This window comes from Notechis scutatus, chromosome 10, assembly GCF_049901735.1.
Source record: "Notechis scutatus isolate UNSWTSFEM ecotype Mainland chromosome 10, rNotScu1.2, whole genome shotgun sequence".
Lineage (NCBI taxonomy): Eukaryota > Metazoa > Chordata > Lepidosauria > Squamata > Elapidae > Notechis > Notechis scutatus.
The window spans coordinates 22,482,989-22,508,244 of NC_142018.1; the positions used below are offsets into that span (position 1 = coordinate 22,482,989).

The 25,256-nt window shown below is 53.3% G+C and overlaps 1 protein-coding gene and 1 long non-coding RNA gene across 8 annotated transcripts in view; one reads left to right on the forward strand and one right to left on the reverse strand.

Moving 5' to 3' along the window:
- On the reverse strand, window positions 1-18,198 carry LOC148129780 (uncharacterized). Of its 2 annotated transcripts, XR_015750737.1 has the most exons (6): window positions 18,110-18,198; window positions 8,031-8,179; window positions 6,990-7,140; window positions 5,899-6,046; window positions 2,946-3,047; window positions 1-2,179 (listed from the first exon to the last, which is right to left on the reverse strand). It is a non-coding gene; the product is annotated as an uncharacterized LOC148129780 (long non-coding RNA). The 2 variants fall into 2 exon arrangements; XR_015750738.1 differs by lacking the exon at window positions 1-2,179 and having other exon boundaries at window positions 2,945-3,047.
- GDPD2 (glycerophosphodiester phosphodiesterase domain containing 2) overlaps window positions 16,927-25,256 on the forward strand; it is a 12,569-nt gene continuing 4,239 nt past the window's right edge. Inside the window, exons 1-9 of one of the 6 annotated variants that reach the window (XM_087972283.1) lie at window positions 16,927-17,720; window positions 20,505-20,640; window positions 20,964-21,067; window positions 21,168-21,261; window positions 22,066-22,125; window positions 22,329-22,427; window positions 23,871-23,964; window positions 24,569-24,714; window positions 25,083-25,165. In XM_087972283.1, coding sequence (XP_087828409.1) covers window positions 20,539-20,640; window positions 20,964-21,067; window positions 21,168-21,261; window positions 22,066-22,125; window positions 22,329-22,427; window positions 23,871-23,964; window positions 24,569-24,714; window positions 25,083-25,165 — 782 coding nt within the window. In that variant the 5' untranslated portion in view covers window positions 16,927-17,720; window positions 20,505-20,538. Of the gene's footprint in view, window positions 17,721-18,039; window positions 18,167-20,352; window positions 20,641-20,963; window positions 21,068-21,167; window positions 21,262-22,065; window positions 22,126-22,328; window positions 22,428-23,870; window positions 23,965-24,568; window positions 24,715-25,082; window positions 25,166-25,256 lie in introns of those variants that run through there. The other 5 variants (XM_087972285.1, XM_087972282.1, XM_087972284.1 and 2 more) reach the window with 5 other exon arrangements.

The following is a 25,256-nucleotide window of genomic DNA, read 5'->3' on the forward strand; positions in this document are numbered from 1 at the left end:
CTTCCTGGGAAGGATGCAGTTCCCCCGCAGCCCTGCTGTCTGGAGCTATCTATTTATGGAAAGCCATAAAGCACTCTGGAGTTGAAACTGCATTTATTTCAGCTGGAGTGACATTGGGAGATATAATAACAGAAATCTATCAGCCGTAAGTAAAAAAAAATGCATTAATAAGGATTGCCTTTAAAGACCCCAAGGCAAACTTGATTCACTTGGAGACAAGCCACGATGGGGCTGCAACCTCCTTTGCCAAGCTCTTTCACCTGGCTGTGATTTGTTACCTTCAAACCGACTGCAAAGGTTTGAGGTGTAATCAACAGCTTCTTGGAAAGCTTTAGAGCAGGGGTCTCCAACCTTGGCAACTTTAAGCCTGGCGGACTTCAACTTCCTGAATTCTGGGAGGCTTAAAGTTGCCAAGGTTGCAGACCCCTGCTTTAGAGGAAATGGGTCACAAATGGGTGGCTGGAAGAGGACGACAGGCAGGATTTAACATAGGAACAAGGGGAAAAGAAGCATTTGTAAACTATGCCTGAGACACTAAATTAGTAGCAATAAAATCTCAATCGTTATCTCAATCTCTCAGCACAGAATGGATTTGTTTAAGGGTGGGGCACCCAGTTTGGTGAAACCTTACCTGAGCCTTTTCCCAACTGGCCACTTGAAGATGGGTGAACTTCAACTCCCAGGATCAACTGGCTGGGGAATTCTGGGAATTGAAATCCACCCGTCTTTAAGTGGCCAAGCTTGAGAACCCCTAAAGTGGATTGCCTTGCACAGATTCAGGAGCTGTCCAAATGAGAGGGAGCCTCTTTCGAGGCCAAGCTCCCCGGTTGGGTTTTGAGGTGTGGACAATGACTGGAAAAGCAAAGGTTGCGTGGGAAATAGGCGGGAGGGTGGAGACCTCCAAGGAGGAAGATCTCTATAGAGGGCGCGAGAGGAAAAGGAAGGCCAGAGGGAAGGGCCATATTAGAGAACGGAATTCTTTCTGTGATGGGATACTCTACATAATGTAAGCACAACGACCCTTTTGCATTATTATCATCATCGTCTCATTTTATCTTCAAAAAAAGAGAGGGAGAACATTGACTGTTCCAAAATGGGAACCTTTAACCTATGCAGGATTTGAACCTAGTCCAAAGGTTTGCTTCCTCTGTGTGGGGTCATTTCCACTTTTCTTCATGAAAAGCGCTACGCAGATTGTCCACAGGTACAAATGTGGCTCCTTTGGCCGGCTTTCCATCCAGGAAGCTGATTCCACATGTTGTTTTACAGCGGAGTTCTGCTTCTATGAACTTGCAAAATAGAAACCGCCGCCCTCAGCCAATATTTAGAGTTTCAGCATCAACAAACGAAGCTTTCAAGGCGATTTCAGAAAATGAGATGTTGACAGAACTCAGTTGGTCCCCTTGCATCTGTTCTCCTCGCCGCCTGGATTTTGCCCAAGGAAATTGAACCCTCTTCTGCCCACGACCTGCGCTTTGCAGCCTCTCCGAGTGTCCACACGAATCATAAACATAGTTTCCCCGGGAAATCTTGACTGGCTTCCAGGAAAGAGGGGCCCAGCCACCGCCTGCCTTCCTCACACCCACCCTTCTCTCTCACTGCACAGAAGCAAAAGCTAAACTTAGCAAGAGACAGGCAAGGCTGGGTGCTCGGAAGTCAGACCGCCAATATACAAGCCAAGGTCTGAGAGGAGAGACAGATGGATGGAGGGATGGAGAGACAGCAGGACACAAACCAAAGATCTGATGCCCTGCCTTAAGTTGGGATGGAGCATCTCAGCATGTCACTGCCAGCCCATCACCAACCAGAGGCCCAAACGGCCACTGAATCTGGCATCAACTGTGGTGCAACATCTGGACTGGGTCAAATCTCAACATCGTAAACTTGAGCTGCAACAAGGGTTGAGCAGAAGCAGCGGAGAAACCAAGATGACCCTTTGGCCAGTGGTGAGTCATCCGAGGGAGAACTGGCCTTAGTTCTGCCAACTGCAATAGGTAAATGAACTCATTCCCCAGGGAAAGTCATTAATTCTGAAATTTAATTCAGAGTTTCTTTTTGGACAGGATGAAGTTCCTTGTGGCTCCAAGCAGGTTCGTCTTTATACCGATTCACAAAATACCCTCGTGGCTTCTTCTGCTTCTGGACCAATTTTCTCTCCCACTTTTTTTCCCCTCCAATCCTAGAGAAAGAGAGTTTTATCAGATTTGTGTGGTGGGGGAGGAGAAAAACATTGCATCTTTGCGAAAGTAATCCCGAAGTGCCTATTAGGCAGAGTAGGCAAACTGACCCTGGAAGGCAGTTAACAAATGCCAGGTTGTGTTCACTTCTCCCGTGGTGTGCAGGGGGGGGGGGTCGATACATGGACACGATAAAGGGCCCTGTTGACATTAGAGGGTCAGGAGAAAGGACGGGCTTGGAGCCTCTTGATCAGAATGGCCAGAAGGAAGAGGAGCCAGCTCAGCCCTCTGTAAGGTCAGGCTGTTTTGCTGTTATCAGACCCACCTTCCTGCATTAAAGGTTGTGTTATCGCTTGTACTGCTTTTGTATGTCATGTGTGTATCATTTCAGAGAGCATCGAGCCCAGGGGTCTCCCACCCTGGCAACTTCAGCCTGGAGGACTTCAACTCCCAGCAAAGCTGGCTAGGGAATTCTGGGAGTTGAAGTCCTCCAGCCTTAAAGTGGCCAAGGTTGGAGACCCCTGATAGTCTAGCCTGTGATCTGGTGAGCTTTGGGGGTCTTCTGCACCCCCTAGCAAAGAGCCCCAGGATCACTGTGGCTGTGCATGCCAAGGAAAGCTGCTGCCTCTCATCTCTTGCTTTGCTTCCTTATTTAAGTGGGCGTTTTCCCCCCCCCACCTGATTTGTCTGCAGAATTCCCTAAAAATGTTGCATTTGTTGCTCCGTGTTGTAGAGAATATGGATTTTTTAAAATAACAGCATCAGTACCTGCTGTATTTTGGCTGTTAAATGCAACTGAAGCTCAAGGATCTTTGGGAGTTATTGAGAAGACTCGCGTCCAAAGCCACAAGCAATCCTGAGAATAAATATCTGCAAGGAAAAACAAGTCCCAGGCCAATTTTAATTCTAAATTAAATTATTCACGCTGGTGAACACATACTGCGGTGCTGCTGCAGACGAATAGTGCATACATTTGGACAGAGATGCTAAATCGTCCTGCGGCTGCGTTCCCACATTTATCTTCTGTTTAAAGGGAAAAAAATACCTTCAGGACAGAAACACAATTCAACACAAGCATTTTCCCCGTGAAATGATGAAACCTTGTGGAGAGTTTCTAAAATCCCAAAGGCGGCATGATTAAGTCAATGTCAACATTTCATGGAGAGCCGCTCAAGGTAGCCAAAGTTGGTTTGGGCTTTGATCTTTCCCAGGAAGATCTGCAAAATTGCACACCGGATGCCTCAGGGATGCCCCAGCTCTTCCATCTCCGTCCCTGGGTCTGGACTGACCTTCCCCTCCTGCATTTTTCATCCAGAGGGTGCTTGAAGGACATTCAACCCACATTTAAACTTGAGAAAACCAGACAGCTGCACCGATGATCTCCATGGATCTAATTATGCCACGGCCGACCATCGCTCCGCTTTCTGACAAGTCAGAACGGTTCAATGGGCTGCTTCCAATCTTCTTGAGAAGAAGGCCAGAAGGTGCAGGAAGGCCAGAGTCCCATGGGGACATTATCTGGCTCAGTGCCATCTAATACATAGCCCTCGTCTCCGTTGCCAGGCTGAACACACATGCTCACACACATACACCACGCATGTTCCTCCTGGGACTGCACTAATTATAAAGACTGCAACACCAAGTCACCTCCAACCAGAACGGGCTCCCTCCCTGAACCGTGTGTGCTCCAGTTTTCATAAACAATTATTTTAATTGGAGAGCAACCTCTGAAGCCAAAGTTCTTTCTGGAAACAAGGCAGCAGCATGTGGAAAATAATAAATTCCACTGGGCAGAAGCTCAGCAAACGGCCAGCCTTGGCTTCTACTGCAGTTGAAAGTCAGGGCAGCTTTCAACTCTGGAAGAGGCAGGACTCAGGATACCTTTGGCCCACACGAGCGAAAAGTCCTTGGCTGCCTCTAGGGCGCCAGTGGAGGATCAGAGCCGCAGGGAGGAGCCCTTGACCTGGGCATTCAGAGAGAAAAGGGCCTCAAGGCCCTGAAACCAGGGAACAGCCATCCTGGGGCAGGAGGCACGGGTTCTCTTGCCACACACCTTCAACCACACCTGGTCAGGTGAGGCCAAGTGGGGAAACAGCAGGAGGAGGGAGAGGAACTTCAGCTACACCTCATCCTCCTCCTCCTCCTCTTCGCCATCACCGACTGGTCCCATCACAATCATTACCCTCAGCGCCCCCTTCAAGTCTGGGAGTTGGTCCACATATCTCCAAGGCGCCATGGTTGAGAAACCCTGACCCACAGGATTCCCTGGGTCAGTCGGCCAAGGGCCGGTCCACAGTATGGCTTCTCAGGAGAAGCTCCAACATTACAACGGAAACCTCCGCAGAATCCTTCTCAGACAGGACTACTATCAAGGAACAACCTCAACCTCCAAAACAGCTGGCTAAAGGAGAATAAACCAGCTCTCAAAGTTAATAAAAGTTGGTGATGTGGAAGCAGACATCCTGTCAGCCAAATACTAGCTCTGTGCAGAGAACGCCGTAGTATCTACACACTGCTTGTCATCAGCAGGATTTCCCAATACGGTGTTGCTGTATCTCAGTGCAAAAGGTTTTAAATTCCGCAGGAAAGTCAATTATTTTTGTTTGTGAAAACAATGGAGGAGGGAAAGGCAGATAACACCATAGATGAGAGACAGCGAATGGAGCACCAGGATTTAATGGCCTCCATGCTCACTAACTCACTGACAACCAGACCCGGGCTGTGAGCATTTGCAGTTAGGCATTGATTTACATTAACCAATCATCCCTATTTTTTCTCCATAAAAGTCAAATCCATTTAAAGGGTTGCAGCCTCTCTTGACAATAAGCGGCAACAGCAGTGTGGAAACGATGCTTCTCAGTTCAACAGAATTAAGGCCAGCCGTTGATTTGATTAGGCTTTTATGGTGTAAAATATTTCAAAGCAATTATCCCCACCACCACCCATCATGTGTGTGAGAAGAAAACTGATAGGCCCTCTTTTTCAGAGCCGATGGCTCCCACAAGTGTTGAGATGCTTTGCCAACATTGCCAGCCGAGAGGAAAAGATGATGGGTGGATTGCTCAAAATCTCGGTCTGGCAGCTGGACCCGTCCACAGGCTCCCTGCGGTGCCCACATCCATTCTTGGATACCCGAAAACCAAGTGTGAATCTAGATCAAAATTATGCCGACATCTACGTTTATTCTTAGTTTGGAAATATGCTCGGGCTTCTATAATTGCACACTGCTAAACTTCCTTGACCTCCCCATATTGTCATGCTTTCTAAAATCAGAGAGCCGAGTCCAATCGGCAAGCGTTCTGTTCCCCAAGACCCCTCCAAGACCCCAAGCTGGTGAAGCAGAGCAATGGATGCTGGACGGTGAGACCTGGAAAGGCTGCAGAAAGAGGCCTTCCTGATTTTCTGATTGAGACAGCCTTGTGGCCCCAGCAGCCTTTGCTGGTCATCACCCTTCAGGGTCCATCATCTCCAGAGGACCCTTCCCACCTGCCAAGGCCCAGGGCACAACCCTTGGCACAGCCCCAATGGCCTTGGCCTCCAACTAGGGTTTTTCCGTCAGCTGTGGCTTCATCAAAGAGGGGACCTCTTTCTTCCGTGTCATCTCCTAGGGGACCTGAAATGCCATGCAGTGCTCTCTGCTCCATGTCACCCAAAGCTCTTTCCTTCTAACAGGAAAAGTGGCTCAGCCCCATAATACCTGAATGCAGAGAATGTGACTCACCGCTGAGCTGAGCCTCCTGGCCTTTGTGGACCAGCTCAGCTGCCAGTGGCGTAACCCCCAACTTCAATCTGGCCGGGGACCCCAGGACGATCTGTGAGAAATGGACACTGCAGGAAAGTCACATTGATGTTTGCATCACTAAAAGAAACTGGTACACGAGAAACAAGACATTAGTCACTTCTGCTAAAAAAAATAATAATTCCATTTTTCAACTTTGCACAAATGAATAGTGAGGTAAGGGGATCGTTTTAATTATTTTCTCAGCTGCAAGAAAAAAATTATTTTATCAGAATAGAGGCATCTGTTAAAAACAAGTTGAGAATTGCGAAACGATAGAGCGATTAGAGAGAGAGAAGGAGTAAATGCAGCAGCTTAGAGAGTAGGATAGCTCTGCCGACTTTATACTGATAAAAAATGCACAATCTCTCTGTTTTGGCTCTTTGCCAGGCCTGTCAGCATCTTCCACTGCTGGAAATAAGACTGGGAAATAATAATCTTTGCTCTTTCAGGTTTGGGGGATCAACTATTCCTTGGGTCCCGAAGGAGTGGACAAAACTCAATCCAACCACTCCTAACGTGGAATCAGACTGGCGACAAATAAGTTTTGGATGAAATTGCTTACAGCTGTGTTTCTCAACCTTGGCGATTTTAAGATCTGTGGACTTCAACTCCCCAAATTCCCCAGGCAGCACAGTCCGACTGGTATTATGGAATACCCATTTTAATGACAGGAAGAGACGGGGAATCAGTACCATGGACAGCTACCTTTCCCATTTGCAGCGGTGACTGCAGAGGAAAGCATTCAACGATTGTGTGCACTTAAATTATTCGACATTATTTATATGCCTCTCATTTTATCTGAGTGGATCACATTTTATCTGAGTGGAGCTGGCATGTCACACTTCATTTGGTTTCAGCTTCACGTATTGCACAAATCTAGCCATTGCACTTCGTGGCTTAGTCAACCAACAGTAATTAAGCAAACAATGTTGTGTATAAATCCCGGCAATGTAAGAACTGAAAGGTTGTAATATAATTATTATAAAAACAATTTAGAGTAAAATTAAGAGATATTGAAGGTTAATAGAAACCAGGAAAGCAAGTTTCAAGCTTTAAATTTTCAAAGTCGCTGGTGGCAGCGAATTCCTCAAATGAATGACATGCTGTGGGAAGCAGTCCGCTTTTGCATCGCTGTGGGTTTTCCTGGAACCTGCCCCGTCCGTCTCATTGGGAAACGGCATCCTAAGAAGGAACAAAGGTTCAGCAATCACCACTATGGCCACTTTTGTTCGAGTGCATTTCCAAATGTTGCCTTATTTGTTTCTCTCCCAGGGCGGAGGGAAGAGTGGCTGTAGTCCAAGACCTATTCCCCCCTCCCCCAATGTCACATGCCCTCATGCCTTCCTCCCCCTCCTCCTCCTCCTCTACCATTTCAGGTTTCAGGAGGGAGACAGAGAGTTCTGGTTCTTGCTCTTCCAGCAGCCTCAGCCATTGTTAATTGAGGCTGTTGTAACCTCATCCTGACTGACTTAATTTCAGCCCAAAGTCCCACACAACATGGCCATTCCTGGCAAGGAGGTCAGATCTGTCCTCAGGACCATTTTGGCATTTCAGAGCATCCTTGTTCTAAGAAGAGAACCAACCGAGCAAAGTTCTATAAACAAAAAATACTGCATCGATTTGCACATGGTCCATTTTCCTTCCCATCCCATGTTCAGGGTCTCCGGGGCATTGCAAGTGCAGCTGCTTAATGAGCTGGAAGGCAGACCCGTTGCTTCTTGGTCAAGTGTCCACCCATCTTGGGCAGTGGGCCTACTGGAATCCCGAGGGAGCTCTTCCTCCTGGACAGAGAGAGGGGCCTGCAGAGGTCACACCCTCTACTCTTAGAATGACCGCTCAGCTCCCTGGTCAACCTGCAAATCAGATTCCCCACCACCCAGACCTCCTTCCTGGGCTGCTGAAGAGCCTGCCTGAACAGCAAGAATTCTGTGTCCTCCGCCGAGTGACGTTCCGCACAACAATTGGCCTCCCCTTCCCTGTGACGGCTACCCAGCTCGCTATTAATTAAACGCACCAATATCCTTGTCCCTGTAATGAGGTTGTCTGAGTCTCATTACTCATTTACTGCTCACCGCATGACAATTAAACCAGCGTTGCTCCTGAAGGCTTCACTTCCACGCAGCTTCCAGGGCTCCCAGCTTCTCTCCCGTGTGCTCAGTTGGGACTAAACTGTTGAACAGCTGCAAAGACAACCGGCAGCAGCTGTTAGGAGAAGACGAACCTGGGCCAGGCAAAGAATGGAAATAGAAATAGAGAATTAGAATTAGAATTAGAATTAGAATAGAATTAGAATTAGAATTAGAATTAGAATTAGAATTAGAATTAGAATAGAATAGAATAGAAATAGAAATAGAAATAGAAATAGAATAGAATAGAATAGAATAGAATAGAATAGAATAGAATAGAAATAGAAATAGAAATAGAAATAGAATAATGAATATGAATTAGGAAGTGGGAAGGGATCTTTGAGGGCTTCTAGTGCAAGAGGGGGCAGAGAGAAGGAGTTCAATAAGACTGAAACCGATTCCCTTTGCTTTATTTTCAGCCAGGAGTTTTCCAAACGCCACTTGGCTCAAGAAAGACAAATCGTTCCTTAAAGTCGCCAACCCTGATTTAGCTCCGGGTTGTTTGGGGGGAGGGTTGAGCAGAAACATCGATTTTTTTCAAATTCCCCCTCATGGCTTTGGAGCATTAATTCCCTATAATTTTCCAACAGGCCTTTTTCATTTATTCTTCATGCTTCTTGCAGTGACATAAATGGATATATATTAAACGATGATCCATGGCTGAGACGGCCTGCTTGTCTCCAAGGCAGCCGGCCAAGTTTACTGCTGGCATCCTGATGTGGTTTCAAGGGGGCACAAGGAGGCTGGGGAGGATGGGCAAATGGGGCGTTTTGTCAAGGGGGAGGGCAAACAGACCTCAAAAGGCCTTTAGAAACGGGGGGATCAAATTGCACCAGGACCCAGCTGTAAAATACCCAAATTATATACACAACTAAAACATGGCTTGCTTTTCCCCCCCTCTCTCTTTAATTTCGGCACGCAGTCCTAGGGAGTGATTCAAGCTGAGACCAGAGAAATGGGCCGGGGGGGGGGAGGTTTGAGAGTGACAGACATTGCCCCAAATGGAGCTACAGAACTGAAGGGCCCTCAGGCAGCCTCCTCTTGGCCTGGAAGTCCTGCTGAATCACGGAGCCATCGGAAGTGGACGGAGACCCCTCTTGCTTGGACAAGCTCACCCTTCCCACCAGCCGCCTTGGCACCCGGGGCTCAGCCCGGCCGGAGGAAGCTTGCTGGGAAGGCTGTGTGAGCAGGGAGCAAAGGGGCTTCAGGAGGCTGGGCTGCTGAGCGGATCCTAAGGCTGGTGCGCCACGGTCTCTGAGGGAGGGTAGGTGTGAGTTCATACAGCGACAGGCACCCATGCATGAGGATGGGCCACATGATTTGGCAAGCATTTCCCATTCACTTCTGTGGGAACATCACTTCACTCCTTCTTGGGCTGACTGGAAGTGATGAGACGACATCTCTGCCCCTAGATAGGGCCAGGGAGACCCTCCCCCAAAGGGGTCTTATTCCACGCTGCCTGTCCCTAAAGACACACACACACACACACACACACACACACCGACTCCCCAGGGCAAAGGGGCTACCTAGATTCCCCGCCCCCCAAGGCCAAAAGGCCATTCACTGTTCCGTGTAGAGCCAGGCTTAATTCTGTAGCGCATGGACCGCACTGCCTGCCGGTTTAGTTCAGCCGGGAAGCCTTCGTCTCTCTCGGCATCCCTTCTGCCTGGGGTTAGAAAGAGCTGGGTGGGCAGAAGGCAGGTTCTGGTGGAGGATAATTAGGCAGCAGCAGCTCTTCACAAGGGGAAAAACACCTCCTTTCCTCGAAAAGTGTGCGTGGTACGTACGTTCAGTTGCTACAACCTCTAATAATACCTCCCCCGCCAGCAACGAGCACACAGCCTCCCACAGAGAAGGAAAAGCGTTTGGTTCTGGGAAGGAGCTTTGCCTGCTTTCCCAGGGAGCGTTGGGGGACCCGGCCAAAGACCCCTGGCCTTGTCCCCCACCACTGCTCCTCACTGTCCCCGCAAAGGCTGAATGGGGTGGCCTTGGCACATCCCGGCATCAAACGCTGGGTAGAAACGATTGGTGTCTTCTCCATTTCTGCTTTTCACACTTGCTGTGTCTTCGCCGCCAGGCAACGGTGGGAGAGGTTTGGACAGAACTGGCCCAGTTCAGCTGCTTCTGCCTGCCCCTCTGCAAGGGGAGGCTGCAGGGAGAGGCTGAAGACCTCCCCCCCTCCCCGGAACTTGATGCCCCCATCAGCCCCCCCACACACACTGAGTTCCTGCCTTTGGGCTCAATTGGGGCGAGGGAGGCTTAGGGTTTGGGTGACGCAAAATGAGCCCTTGTCATGCTCTGTGTCTCACCAGCCAACTTGGAAAGTTTTTGGGGGGGGGGCAGTTGGAAGGGAAACTTCTACCCCAAATAAGGCTCTCCACAGCTGTGAGACTCAACCGAGAAGCCTTCCACAGAGGTGGGCCCCGCAGCCAGACCAGGCGAGAGAAGTCGGGGGTCTTAGGAGTCCGGTTGGCACAAGAGTCAAGCCTCGGATTGAATACAGAACGCCAAACCGACCAGCCCTGTCTTAGTTTATCAGGCGGCGGAAGAACTGGCTGCTCCGGGCATTCACAGCGAATGCTGGGAAGAAGAAGCGCTCCTGAAGGCCCCGCAAGGCCAGAGAGCCCAGGCCTCAGGTCCCGAGTGCGAAGGATGCCTGCAAAGCTTCCGGCTCTCCCTTCAGCCTGGCCTGGCCTTTGGCAGGTTGCCCAGTTTCTTCCTTGCAAATCAGAAGTTCCGCTTCGCCCGCCTGGCATTCTGGGGTGCCAGGATATTCTGTAAGGTCTGGTGCCCCTGTGAAAGGATGCCGTTCCCAAGTTTAGGGTCCCCCGAAGGGAGGCGGGAGTCCCCCGTGCACTGGAAGGTCTGCTGAGGACGGGCCCCTTCAGGCCACTGTGCCAGCAACGGGAAGTGCCAGCCTGGAGCTGGTCCTGGAGCCCGCCCTGCTTTTAACTAAATGGGGGGGGGGTTTTCCTGAGTAGAGCAAGCACCTTTCTGCCGTGTGTTTCGGGCCGGCTTTGCGTTTGGGCTCCTTCCCTTCTCTTGGATGGACCTGCCTCTCCCAGCCAAGCTTGGAGCAGAGCAACACAACAGCTGGAAAATGAAAAGATGTGAGAGGCTGCCAGGGAGGGAAACAACCTGCGCACAACTCACAGGTTGCCTTCGTGCACGTTTGAGACGAGTGGGATGCTAGCACGGAAACAGGGACCCCCTGATGCCTAACACCAACATTCACAGTATCCGGGGGGGGGAGCATTCACAAGGCTTCGCCTGAAGGCTTCTGGGGGGAGTTTTGCAGACATTAATGGTGCCCGACTCCCTTCCGAGAGTGATTCTTCTTCCCTCTTCTCCTTCTTCTCTCTCTCTCTCTCTCTCTCTCTCTCTTTGCTTTGGCCTCCAGCATTTGGGAGCAGGCTGAGCAAATAAGCTCAAGAGGAGCAGAAGGCTCTGCCGTAGGCCCAACAGCCATGATGCACCTGGGGATTTCACCGGCTGACTCCCCTGGCCTGCATCTTGTAGAGAGGAGGGAGGGTGGCTTTGACAGAAAGAGGGAAGGTCCGTTACCAAGGCAACCGGCAGGTAAACATGGCTCAAGCCTTTAGGAAGAGAAAGGTTTCCACTGTGCTTAGGGCAGGCACCTGCCCAATTCACAGGAAAATAAAAGAGTCAGGCTTGCAAGATTCCGCTACTAGACTGTAGCCATTCTAATCAAAGTAGTTGTAGATCTACGCAGTGCCTGTTTCTTGGTCTGCTCCACCATCTAGGGCTGACACACCCTCACAATAAGTTATTGCTTATTTTTCATTATATCATCTGGAGTTGATGGGAACTGAATTTTTTTTAAAAAAAAACCTAAAGCACATCCGATGGACTGCCTTTGATCCACTGTGTCCAGGCAAGAGACTTTCCAATGCTGGGGAGCTCCGTTCCTGACCTTTGCTCCTCGTCTGCCTTCCTGGGAGGAACCGGGGTGTGTGTGTGTGCTTTCTGAGTGAGAAGAAGGCAAATCCACCCGTCCTGCTTCTCCGGGGGCACCAGAGAAGACGAGAGACTGCAGTTTTCTCCTGCTCTCTGTGGCAGAATAATAGAGTTGGAAGGGACCTTGGAGGTCTTCTAGTCCAGCCCCTGCTGAAGCCGGAGACCCTCTACCATTCCATAAAAATAGCTGTCCAGTCTCTTCTTAAAAACCTCCAGTGTTGGAGCCCCCACAACCTCTGGAGACAAGTCGTTCCGCTGGTGAATTCTTCTCACTGTCAGGAAATTCCTCCTTAGTTCTAGGTTGCTTCTCTCCTTGATGAGTTTCCATCCGTTGCTTTTCTTGTCCTGCCTTCGGGGGGCTTTGGAGAAGAGGCTGAGCCTCCCCCTCCTTCTTCACACCTTCTATGCACAGGGGAGGGGATCCACCTGCCCCACCTTGGATCTCCCACACTTCCTTTGTCCCCAGGGGGTCCAGGCTCTGGTTCGATCACCTCCACTGAAGGGTCACACTGCAAGCAGGCTCCGCCTGTGCTCTTAGGCAACGCTGCCAGGCCCTGATAAGAGAGGAAGGAACCATCAAAAGCAAACACACTTCTGACTTCTAGAAGAAAGGTGATGAAGAGCATCGGCCGGTTCCAGAAAGCACCGTCCTCCCTCCTCAGGGGCTGCGCAGTGAATTCACAAGCATCCCTTTGTAACGAAACCATTTTCCTTGAGCACCGGCCTTTGTGACGCAGTGCGGACTAACCTCAAAGTAGATTATAATTGTTTGAACGTTGACAAGAGCACCAGAAGGCATTGAGGCTCCTTTTCACATCTCTCTTTAAAGTACGGAAATGCCCAGCACTCCGCAGACCTTGGGAGGGGAATTACGCTTTGCCATTATCATCAAGCCTCCTTCTGCAGCGCTGCTTTTAGACATGAGATGCAGCTAAGTAATCTTGGGGCCATTTTATCTCCTCCTCCTCCTCCTCCTCCCGGATGAAGAATGTTTAGGCATCATCTCCTTCCTGAGCCCTGGGGCATATGGCCGCCTATCCAGCCGGCAGAAACAAGCTTCAGCCAAGGCCAGATTGGAAACGGCCCCCAACGGCCTTGCGATGGCCTCTAGACCAGTGGGATGGAGGGGAGGTGTGCAGGGGGCCACAACCACAGGACCAAGCCACGCCCCAAGGTAACAGAGGCACCAGAGAGCTTCGTAACATGGAGATTGATGGCAGGGAAGGGATGCTCCAGGATCCACCCAAGGGCCCCGCAGTGATTCACTGAAGGATCTCCATTGCCCATTTCAGGAAGGCAGGAAGAGGCTCAGCAAAGCCCAGGAGAGAACAGGAGGCTCCCCTCGGCTCCAGCACTTGGACCTGGTCCTGTCATGGCCGGCGCTGATGTTTCCTTCTGCTTAGAAGAACGTTTCTTGGGCTCTCGGGCCCTGGAAGAACCTGGGCTTCTAAAACCCAAGAAAGCCTTCCGGTGAGCGAAGAGTCCACCAAGTCTTCTCGGTCCACCTGGAGGGAGCCTTGGAAAGCCCTTGGCCCAGCGGATCTGCGAGGAAGACCCTCCCATCCTTGCCGGGAAAAACCACACCGTCCTTCGGTGTACGTTCCTTACCCTCCAGTCTTGAATTGCCACCATCCGCATTTCGGTTCTTGGCCTTGGATCTCAGCCCCGTCGCTCTGCTCTTGGCAGCCGGGCGTCCTCTCCCTTTCTACTTTGGGGATTCCACACGAGGAGGAGCTCAGTTAAACGAGGAGCTGAGCAGGCCAGATAAAGAGTCAGCCGCTTCTCTCCCTCCCACGGATGGATTCCTCTGGGGTGCCGAGTTGCTCCAAAGTCTTCTGGCCACCTGAATGAATAGGCTACCCTTCTGCCAGCTCTGCCTGCAGTCTTGGGCCTCCAGCCCTGGTCTCAACAGCCTCCCCCTCTTCCTCCTCTCTCCAGCTGCTCCAGCCGGAGCATCTCCACCAGGATCAGGGTTTTACGATGCCACAGATGGCACCCAGTGGGTCAATATTGCCCTCCAGGTCCTGCAAGGATAAATAGATAAAATGTTTCTTATAGTCGTGGGCAAGGGAGCCATTCTACGGCTGCCAGAATTCACCGTGAAACTGACCATAAAACATATTACGAGCAGGAGGCTTTCGCATCGGGCAGAAGTGGTTCCCTTCACCGGCCACAGAGGAAGAGCTGCACTTGGGAGGCCATCCCTGGACGCCCTTAGAGCCGTCCCGAACACGGGACCACAAGCCCTGCTCGGGGGTCAGAGTGGTCTCTGCGACCCCTGACGGCTCAGCCCAGCAGTCTTGGAGTTGTAGATCAGGGGTCTCCAACCCTGGCAACTTTAAGCCTGGAGGACTTCAACTCCCAGAATTCCCCAGCCAGCTTTCCTGGGAGTTGAAGGCTTAAAGTTGCCAAGGTGGGAGGCCGCTGTGGTCGATTACACACGGATTTTCTCTCCAACGGGCTGCAGCTGCTTGATGTCGAAAGGCGTCCACTCCTGTGGCTCTCAGGGGTGTCTGTGAGGTGATCAAAAAAATGAAGGGGGGGTCTCAACCGTGCAACAGAAGCCCCACCTTGGCTGACCTGCGTCCCCTTCCCAGCAGATGCCCCTGTCGTCCCTGGGGGAACGAGGGGAATTTCCCAGAAAAGGAAGACGATGCGCCTCGAGATCTTGTCCTGGAGAAACGTCCTCTTGCCGTGCAGGGGACCGAGCAGAAGCAGGACCCTCCCTGGGGCACGGATGCCGACTCCGCCAACCCTCCCAGTGGCAGAGGGTGCTCGGCCTGGATCCAGGCAGGCACCGAAGCTCTCCTGGAAGCTGCTACCTGCTCTTCAAGCAGGCGCTGGAACCCCGGGAGAAGCTGCAGGGCACCTCTGGAAGAAGGGAGGGGTGACCCCTCCCTTTCAGAAGCCAAGGAAGGATTTCTTGGGAACTGCTAGTCCCACCCACGCCAAGTCGCTCTGCCTCAGAGGGGTTCAGTTGGGCCCTTCCCTCCCACCCAGACCAGAAGGTTGCCGTCTCTGATCTCAGTCTCTCCTACCATCCTCCACAAGGAGCACCAGTTTCCACCCTGCCAGGGGCCCAATAGCCCAGTTCCTCCAGGGCCCTCACTTTATCCACCCCCTTTCCAAGTCAAAGAAAATGGGCGCCTGATCTGGGACTGTCTGAAACAGGGGTCTCCAACCTTGGCAACTTTAAGACTTGTGGACTTCACCTCCCAGAATTCCTCAGCCAGCTTTGCTTTGCTTTGCTGGCTGGGGAATTCTGGGACTTGAAGTCCACAAGTCTAAAAGTGGCCAAGGTTGGGGACCCCTGGCCTAAGACCACCAGATCACGCAAAGTTTTCTTGAGTTGGGAGCCACCAGGGACCCCTCGCAGCTGACTGCATCATCCAACCTCCTTCCACCTCCCCAACTGCCCCTTGTGGGACGGAGATCCAACTGAGAAAAGGCACAGCCAACCCTGCAGGGACCAGAAAGACCCAGTTGGAGGTTCATAGCCCCTGGAAGCAGGCAAGGCGAAGAAGGGCTCCTGCGCCCCTTTCCTCTCCCCCCAACTTCAACGCAGGATCCTTGGGGGTCTGGGAGAAGCTTCCTCGTTTTTTCCAAGCCCTTGCTAGAGATGAAGGCTCTTCGGTGCCCCCTGCTGGCCTATGGAAGCAAAGCTTCCCTTCCTTATTTGCAAAACAACAACAACCAGAACAGGCGAAGGTATTAAATGTCCCCTGAACCCAAGAAAAACATGTGATCATCTTGTGGGATAAAGATGAAGACATTTTCCACCTCACACTTCGTGTCTCCTCATGGAAAAGCTGCAGAGAGGGAAATGACACCCCATAAAATGCAGGGAAGAATGGCATTGGCGGTGGATTGTTCTCCAAATTTGCTGTTTAGCTTCCAAACGTTTTGTTACCAGGCTAGATAACTTTGGGAAAAGTCGCCTCTTCTATTGGAGCTGCATTTCTATCCCAGGGAGGGTGGGTGCCTGCATCACAAACTCCTTGCCTTAATTCAGAGGTCTCCAAACTTGGCCACTTTAAGACGTGTGGACTTCAACTCCCAGAATTCTCCAGCCAGCTGGCTGGAGAATTCTGGGAGTTGAAGTCCACAGGTCTTAAAGTGGCCAAGTTGGGGGGGGCCTGGCTTAATTGATTCTACCGGCTGGTCTTAAAGGGAGAGGCTCCTTTTGAAGGAAGAGGCGAGTATGAGTGGGCGTTGGTGACTTCCTGGCAGAGGTCCTGGCTACTGGAGGGACCCTCTCACCAGGCCATGGGATTGGCCTGTCCCGCTCCTGCTGGCAGAGGAGGTATGCTGTGGGTCCCGTCAGCCCAATTATTCTGGCCTGCAGGGTCCAGAAGAAGGCCTTCTCTGTTGCTGCTCCTGCCCTCTGGGACATCCGCCCCCCTACCTGTGTGAGGTCGGCCCCAACCCTCCTATCTTTTCCCAGGTATGGCTCTGCCAGTCAGTTTGGGGCCCCAGTGGGGGAGCAGCGCAATGGAGGTGGTTGGTTGAGGAATAAGAGATCCGACCTACCTACCTCCCATCTCGCTTTGGCTTATTTACCTGTAGAGTCTGTGGAAGGGGTTGGGGTCACACAATGTGCTACAGCCACCTGCAATGCACAGGAGCTGGTCTGCACCTGTGCTCAGCCAAATTGGGGGGGGACTCCAGCCCCATGGCCTCCTCCACCCCACACCTTTGCAAGGGCCACAGGCTTCTATCGTGCAAGAGGCAATGGGGAACCACCTTAGATGTTTCCAAAGAGAAAGACGGCATGTAAACAGTTCAAATAGGCAAGCAGGTTCCTCCACCCCACCTATTTGCCTGAAGCCTCCCAGGGCAGGGTTAGGCGAGGCCAAACAAGAGGGAATCCCTTCTAGCAAACAGTCGGATTCTGCCTGAGTGACACAGCAGCGCTCCTGAAGAAACTGGCCTTGACACACACACACACTCCAGGGAACAACTAGTCCAGAGGAAACACACAGAGACCGGGAGACAGTGGGAGTGGGAGAGAGAGGGAGGGGGTGGAGAGAGAGGGGGAGAAGGGAGAGAGAGGAGAGAGAGGAGAAGGGAGAAGGGTCAAGAAAAAAGGGAGACAAGATGTAGGGGCTGATGGGCTGATCTAAACAGGGGCCATCCTTTCTTTTCTTTGTCTTGGTGCTTTTCAACTTTTTTAGTTTACTTTTCCATGCGGGGTAAAATTACCCGCTCCAAAAGAGAACAAGAGTGACCTGGAGGGAGGGGTATCCTGTTGTGCGATGCACTCCGTGGGAACCCCCGAATGGAGCAGAAGCTGCCCCGCAATCCCCACGCGGGGGCTGAAGGGCTGCCAAGAGCCACAAGGCCGCTTATCGTTTCCTGCATGACCGGCAGCAACAGGTAGATAAAATAGCTTTATTATTGTGATCGTAACCCAGCCTTGCAAGTTCGCGCGGCTGAGCTCCAAACGGGAGGAACACACACACACACACACACACACAGAGTCGAGGCGGCACCCAAGTGGGGTGCCAAGCCAGGCGCCCCGCAGGTGAGAGCAGGACAGGAAGAGGAGGAGGAGGAGGAGGAAGAGGGAGCCGACGGCAGCCAGCAAAAGCGCAGCGCGAAAAGGGAAGCCGAGTCCCCCCCCCCACGCCCTCCACGAGGACTGGAAGCTTGGCCAAGGTGAGTGACCTGGGAGGCGTCGGCTGAGCGACAGGCGCGCCCAAGGGAGGAGGCGAAGCGGCCGCTTCCCCAGGGGACCTTCAGGGGCGAAGGGGCTGCGGGGACGGGGGCAGGAGGGGGAGCGAAGGGGGCCGGGGCTCCCTTCGGAGCCTTTGGGGGTCGCGTGGCTCTCCCGTCCCGCTTAACTGGCCGAGGCGACCCAGCAGCCGTTGGGATCCGGTGGGAAAGTTTCGCTCCCCGGTTTCTCTCTTCGGAGGGAAGCGGCGCGGCTCCTCCTCCCTCCGGCTCTCCCGGAGAAAATCGGGAGTTTGCTCACGTTCCCAAAGTCGCGGTTACGCCACGAAGAGCGCCTGGCCCACACCGGGACCAGGGAGGGAAGAGCCGCCTACCTGGCCGCCGCAGAGGCGACTCAGGTCGGATCCCAGCTGGTTCCTCTCCGCAGAAAGGTAAAGTTTGGGAAGTTCGGGAGAAGTTTTTGAAAAGGCCCAAGAAAGTAGCCCCGAGCGGCGCTTCTTCCGGGGAGAGCGAGCTTTGTTCGCCCAGGCTGCAGCCCCCCCCCCCCCCCCCCAACCAAAGTGCGCGAGGGTTCTTGCAGCGAGGCGGCTGGGCTCCCGCCAAGTGTCTATATAGTCGCGGGGGGGGGAGCCAAGAGGGTGTTTCCCACCCCCAATTAAGAAAACAAATCCCAGCATTGCAAGAGTATCGTTTCGCACGGAGGCGGCGGCCGCTTTCGAGTTGCAGAGCCAACTTCTCCCCCCCGCCCTTTCCCAGCCCCCGTTCCGCTGCCCTTGTGCACCAAGGCCTGACGCCTTGGTGGTCGCCATGACAACCCTTGCCCAGGTCTAAAGGCCCGGGCAGGGCGGGGGGGCTGCAAATGCTTTTGTGGCGCGGTCCTTGAAGGGGGGTCCTTCCGTGGGAAGAATGCTGCTGCTGCTGCTGCTGCTGTGCCCCCCTTCTGACCCCCTTCTTGGCCCATGCAGCACCTGTAGGGTTTGAGGGGTCCCTCGCTTTTCATCCATGGAACTTCCCCAAGCGGTGGGCGGTGGGGGGGTCTGCAATCTGGGAGATGGAAGGAGGGTGGGGCTTCTCTCACTGCTGAGCAGGGCTGCCCTCAGCGTCAGCAAACAACCCCCCCCCTTGCCCTCCTAACAGGCCCATCTGCCTCTGCAAGAGGAGGGGCAGACGCCTCCCATTGCTGCCCCAAATCTGCCCTTGGAGGGTGTTGGGTGAATGGGGGGGGCAAGGCTGCTTCAGTTGCTGGGGGCTGAGGAGGATGGGGGCTGCTTTGAGATGGAGCAACACCGAGGAGGCCATTTGGGGCAAATGGGCAAAGGCCCAGGGGCAGAGGGGAGGGGATAGGAGGCGGGGGAGGTTGCCCACTTTTCTGGTGCTGTGGACAGGACTGGCATTCATGCCTCTGACTTGAAGGCCTCAGTGCAGGGGCCTCCAAACTTGGCAATTTAAAGACTTGCGGGCTTCAACTCCCAGAATTCCCCAGCCAGCCATTGCCAAGACATCCTGGCTGGGGAATTCTGGGAGTTGAAGCCTGCAAGTCTTTAAATTGCCATGTTCGGAGGCCCCTGCCTTAGAGCGGGGGCTGCATACATAGGGCACGTTTCAGTCCTCTGCAACTTGGGCAGAATTTAATTAGCATCCATCGTGGTTTCAAGACCACCGTTTGCACACTGCAGCAAAGCAGGAGGCGGCCTGGTCTGGTCTCAGCAGCACCATCCTGCCCGTAGAGCCGTTTTCAGTCCTGCTAGTTTTAATCTCTGGATGGGGAAAAAGAATCCATCCATGTTGCTAACTTGCTTCGAGAGTTCATCTCAGCAAAAATCCAATCTTTTTTTTTTTTAATGAGTTTTATTAATTTTCAATAAACAAACATACACAGACAAAACACGAAACATAAAAACATAAAACTTCTTTTTGGAAAGCGGCCTAGTCCCGGGTTACATCTTTTGGTACAGACATAAATCAAGTTCATGCTCACTTTATATACCATTTCATATCTTATTTACCATTCTATATTTTCTATATGGCTTCTCCCCTCTTTTCACTCTCTTAATTCTATTTTATTTATTTCATCTCGATTTAGATCATTATACTGATATCTTTTGTCCGTTCTGTTTCAATCATCTATTTTTCTTTTCTCATTAACACAATATTTCTCCTGTAATCACTAATTGAAGTATGACCCCTTTATATCTTTGCCCTAAATTTAACACTTGAAATAATATATAATTCTCCAATAATCCAACCTTAATCGTCTGGTTCCAGACAAGAGAGGCAGGGGACTAAAGCAGCTGTGTTTGGGGCACAGCAGGGAGGCCCCTCCCCGCCTCCCCTCCCCTCCTGGGCAGGGCAAGGGAGACGCCTGGCCTTCCTTTGGGGGCATCATCATGTCCCCCCTCGCCAAAGGCTGCCCCCCCCCCAGCCAGACTCTCGGTGGGAGCTCTTCCCTTCCCTTTTCCCTTCTCCCCACCTGGGAGAAGATGGCGGGTTAAACGGCTTTCCAAAGTGCCTCCATGCATTGCGGGCTTGCCCCAACCTGCAGCCTTGGGGTGGGATGGCCGGGCAGGGCTCACCTGGCCAGGTTGCGCAGGTTTCCGTGCCTGGTTGGGATCGGCCTCCTCTGGGAGCCTGCCGGATGAGTCAGGGGATCTTGCTGAACGCGCCTCCTGCTCAGACGGCCCCTGCAGTTGGGGATGAGGTGGCGTCTCCTTCCTTCCCCTCCCGCCAGGCTCTCCCCCGAACCGCCTGCCTGCCTGCTTCCCCTTGCAGGGTGGGGCTGCCCCTCGCCAAGACGCGACCGGCCATGGCGAAGAGGAATGGGGGCTGCCAGCAGTTCTGCACCACCTGCCTGCTGGGGCTGTTCGGCTGCCACTGGACCCACAAGAAGAGCCTGAAGACGAGCAAGGTGTGTGTGCCCTTACAGGAGTCCCTGGGAGGCATGGCAGAAGGCCCACGCCTTGTCCCTGTCCCTCTGGGGATGGGCTGCAGACACCCCCCCCCCCAAATAAGCCGGGCATTAGTTAACCCTCTTGGTCTGCGTGGAAAGCACTCAAGGGCTGAGGGTGCGTCCTCCCTCCTGGGGTGTGGCATCTTTCTTCCCCCCTCCCGTAGCCAAGGGGGGGATGAGGCTTATGGGATTGGCTGGGGGGATTGGCTCCTCCCCTGAGCCCCCTGGGGGTGTCCCAACCTGGCAGTGTCCTTTGAGCCCCCGCCCCCCTCCCTCCACAGTGTGACTACGCCTGGTTCTTCCTGCTCTTCTGCATCGGCCTCCTTGCCCTGGCCTGGCTCTACGTGGCCCTGGCCACGCTCAACGACTTCCACAACTTCAATGAGTGAGTAGAAGGCCCCCCTGCCCCCCGTGCCTCCATTGTGCCCCTTTCTGACCTTTGGGTAAGCTTACCCGCCCTCCTTCCCCTCCCCCACCCTGCACAGGTTCATCTTCCAGAAGACAGAATGGTGGCTGGACTGGTCAGTGGTGATGCTGTGTGTGACAGCCACGCTGGTCACCTACTCCTCTCTGCTCATGGTAGGCCTCCTCTCCCTTCATCTTTCATACCCCCCTCCCTTCCTGGCCCGACTTTGCCCTGGTTAGGGGGTGAAGCTCCCTGGTTCTGGGGGTTTCTGTATCGCCCCTCCCCTCTTGCTGGCGGTATGGGAGGGTCTTCAGGATATCTCTATGCTATAAACTAAATTCTGCCCCCCAATTTGGACTCTGCGGTTCATGGGGAGGGAGAGGGGGGAGGAGTGTTGCAGCAGCATCTAACACGGAGGTCTCCAAACTTGGCAACTTTAAGACTTGTGGACTTCAACTCCCAATTCTGGGAGTTGAAGTCCACAAGTCTTAAAGTTGCCACGTTTGGAGACCTCTGATCTAACAGAATAAACTCTTGCCATATCGAGAGGCTGACATTATACTGGCACAATGGAACACCGGTTCACTCTGAAGAATGGACCAGCCACAGTTCTCCAGTTCAAAGTGGCCAGTATTAGGTGGGCAACACGCACACACACACCCCAGAAGACAGAAGAAGGGACAGGTTGGCATTTGGGCATCTCCGGCTTGGAGAGTAAAATAGGCAGGCAAGAAAAGGGATGCCCGTTTTGTAAGTCAGAGCTACACGTTTCCCTTTCTGGGGGTGTGGGATAATCTTCACCCACCTTGATCGGACTACCTGGGATTGAGGGAACTGGGTGGTCCGACACATCCAGAAGGGTGAGATTTGCATGAACTCCCCCTCAGTTCAGGGTCTTTCCAAGCGGGGACATCCTGTCCTGCCCTCCTCAAAGTTTTCTTACCCCAAGCAGCTGTTTTCTTTCCTGTGCGTCCCAGGTGTTGGCACTCTGCCTCCAGCTCTGCCATCAGCCCCTGAAGCTGCATTGGCTCCACAAGGTAAGACCACAATCTCCTGCTTGCCTCCTTTCCTTCCCACGGGCAGGAGGCTTCTGAGGCCTCCCTGGGAGGCCCTCCGCTTGAGCGTCCCTTGCCAATCCACACCAGCAGGTCTTGCCCACCGAGGGCCACGTTTCCTTCCTGGACAGAGGTTCTTTGGGTGACTTCCTGGGCCTTGAAGGCGCCTTCTCTGTTTCTTCCAGGGCCTCCTGATCCTGACTCTGCTGATTGTAGTGGCTGCTTTTGTGGGGCTGAAACTTCAGTGGTCAGAGCAGTGGGAGAGCGCCCACATTGCCCTACAGGTAGGGGCCCCGAGAGAAGCCCAGGGCTGCCCTTCACTGCTTTAAGCTGAGCCCCATGCAGAGTTGTCCGTCCAGCTCTGTTCTGTTCTCTGCTCCCCCTCTGTTAGGGACTGGAGGCTAAACCGTCTGGGGAATGGTTGCAGGAATTGGGTGTGTCTAGTATAATGAAAAGAAAAGATTAGAGGAGAGACAGGATAGATGTCTTCCAATATTTGAGGGGTTGCCCCAAAGAAGAGGAGGGGGTCAAGCTATTCTCCAAAGCACCTGAAGGCAGGACAAGAAGCAACGGATGAGAAAAGGAAAAAAACCAAATCTTTTCCCTTCCCTCTCTACTTCGTCGCTTCAAAAATCTTCTTTGGGAACAATGTTACTCTGTATAATTCAAATTCCAGGGTACCTTGTGTTGTTGCTTTCTCAGTTCAACCCGGTCAGTCAAAGCTTTCTCTTTTTATCTTCCTCCTGCACAATCTTGTCCGGTCGAATTCTTCTTTGAGGTGGCCATTTCTGACCACCACTGCACCGCCTTCGGGAAAGGGAGTAATGGCCAGCTGAGGAGGAGAGATGCAGCTCTCCTCAACTCTGCTGGCGGTCTCCCCCCTCTTCACCACCTCTACGGCTTGGGGTGCCCCAGCAGCGAGCATGAATCGAAACTGCGCACGACCACGGAATTCGGTCCGTCGCTGAAGAAGCCCAAACCGGAAGTCAGGAGAAATTTCTTTATTAACCAGTGGAATAACTTGCCTACAGAGATTGTAGGTGCTCCAACATTGGAAGTTTTCAAAAATAGATTATGCATCCATTTGCCTGAAATGGTGTAGGGTCTCCAGCTTGAGCAGGGGGTTGGACTAGATGATCACCAAGGTCCCTCCTGACTCTGTGATTCTGTTCTTGTCCCACCTGCTGGCTGAGCTGCAGCAGGTGACTTAGCCTCTCCTACAGGGAGAGGTGCCCAGTTGGGGCCCCAGAGAATGGAGGCTGGGCAGCCATCAGGTGGGCATATCCGAGGTCCGGATGAGCCCCCTTTGGGGCTAATGGTCAGACCTTTGGCTCCATGAAATTGGCAGGCTGGGGGCACTCAGTGATAGACAACTGCCCGTCATTTAGCAGGGAAGACTCTCCAGGACAGGTGTGCCTTGCCACAGGACCGTAAATCCTTGTGTGGGGACCAAAAAGGCCAGGAAATGAAAGAGGTTCTGGTGGATGGAGAGCAGCAGCCGGAGGGGGGATTCCGGAAGGACTCCATTTGCCAAATCCAAGGGATGTTGTGGCTTTTCCTTCTGGGAGTGGGGGGCGGGGTGGAGCCCCCTCCTGACCCAGCTGCCCTTCTCCCTAATCCTGGGAGGACTCAGAGCTTCTGAACTGTGGCGCCTCGGGGCCAGCCTCCCCTTGGGGCCAACTGGGCTCCCGTGGAAAGGCCAACCTCCTTGAATTGTCTCCTGCCAGGCGACTGGCCCCTTCCTGCACATTGGAGCTGTGGCGGGCTTGACGATGCTTGCCTGGCCAGTAGCAACCTGCTTCTACCGCATCTCCCACACAGGTACTGTGGGTGGGGACAAGGAGGGTGGTTCCTTAGGAAAGCCCGGTTGGGGCTCAGCCCTTGGACACCTGTTCCAAGGTGAATGTGGATACTGGAACCCTAACACTCAGGCACAGCTCCTTCCTTCCTGAGCTGTTAAAACGATGCCTGGAAGTTGGGGGTCTCGGATGGAGGGTCCCCACGTGTGTGGTGGAGCTGCTTCCTGTCGGGACAGCATTGAGGGAGAGAAACAGCCGCCCCACGTTGTGGGCTGGCGTATTCCAGCCAGATGCCGGGAAAGCCTTCCTGAGCGCCAGAGCAGGACACCTGGGGCGAATTCCAGGGGGAGGCAGTGCGCTGCCCTTGGCTGCATGCGTTCACTCAGAGTCTGGCCAGCCTCCTGTTGGGGCTGCCCTGGTTTGGAATCCAGTTGAGGTACTGGAGGCCTTCTGCCCACCCTCCCACACTGGGGATCTGGGCAGGGAGCAAAGATCCCTAGGATGAATGGAGAGAGGAAGAGCAGTCGGCTCTCATGATTGGCTGATGGGGGTCCAGTAGCTGCCTTCAAGGGGACCAAGGGCCCCCACGGACTGCTTTGGGCCTTCTTCCATTTGTTTCGCTGCAGCTCTCCGGGGCGCCATCCTGGTCTTGTATCTGGGCGCAATGCTGGCTTTATACCTGGCCCCCCTGGGCATCGACTCGCCCTGCTTCCTGGAGCAGAGCCAGCTCCCTCCCAAACCGGCTCTGTTTGGGCACCGCGGGGCTCCCATGGTGAGTCCCTGCCCCTCCGCTTCCCACCAAGGCAGGTGTGTCCTTAAAACAGCAGCAGCGGCGGCGGCGGCGGCGGCTGACTTTCACAGCTTAGCCTTGCTGGGATTTCTCTGCTTTTTCCTCTTGGATTAAACGGTGTGGGTTCTTCTCCTCGTGCAAGGGGGGGTTGGACTAGAAGACCTCCAGGGCCCCTTCCAACTCGGTAAGACACTAGGAAGACGTCCCAGGTCCACCTCTTCTTCCTAAGAACCCTCCGAGCTACCAGAATTGTTCCAGCTGCAAGAGGATGCGTGGAACCCCTTCTGGGTGGGGGGGGGGTCGGGGGTCCCAAACCCTCCTGCTTCACCTCCCCCTCCCCCCCTCTCCAGCTGGCACCAGAGAACACCATGATGTCCTTCCAGAAGGCGCTCAACTGTGGCCTGAGCGTCTTAGAAACGGATGTCCGGGTGAGGTAAGAGACGGGCCGAGCCTCAGTGGCCCTGCTGGAAGGGTGGGCTCCCTCATGCCCCACCCACCCAGGAAGGGAAGGTCCAGGATCCAGG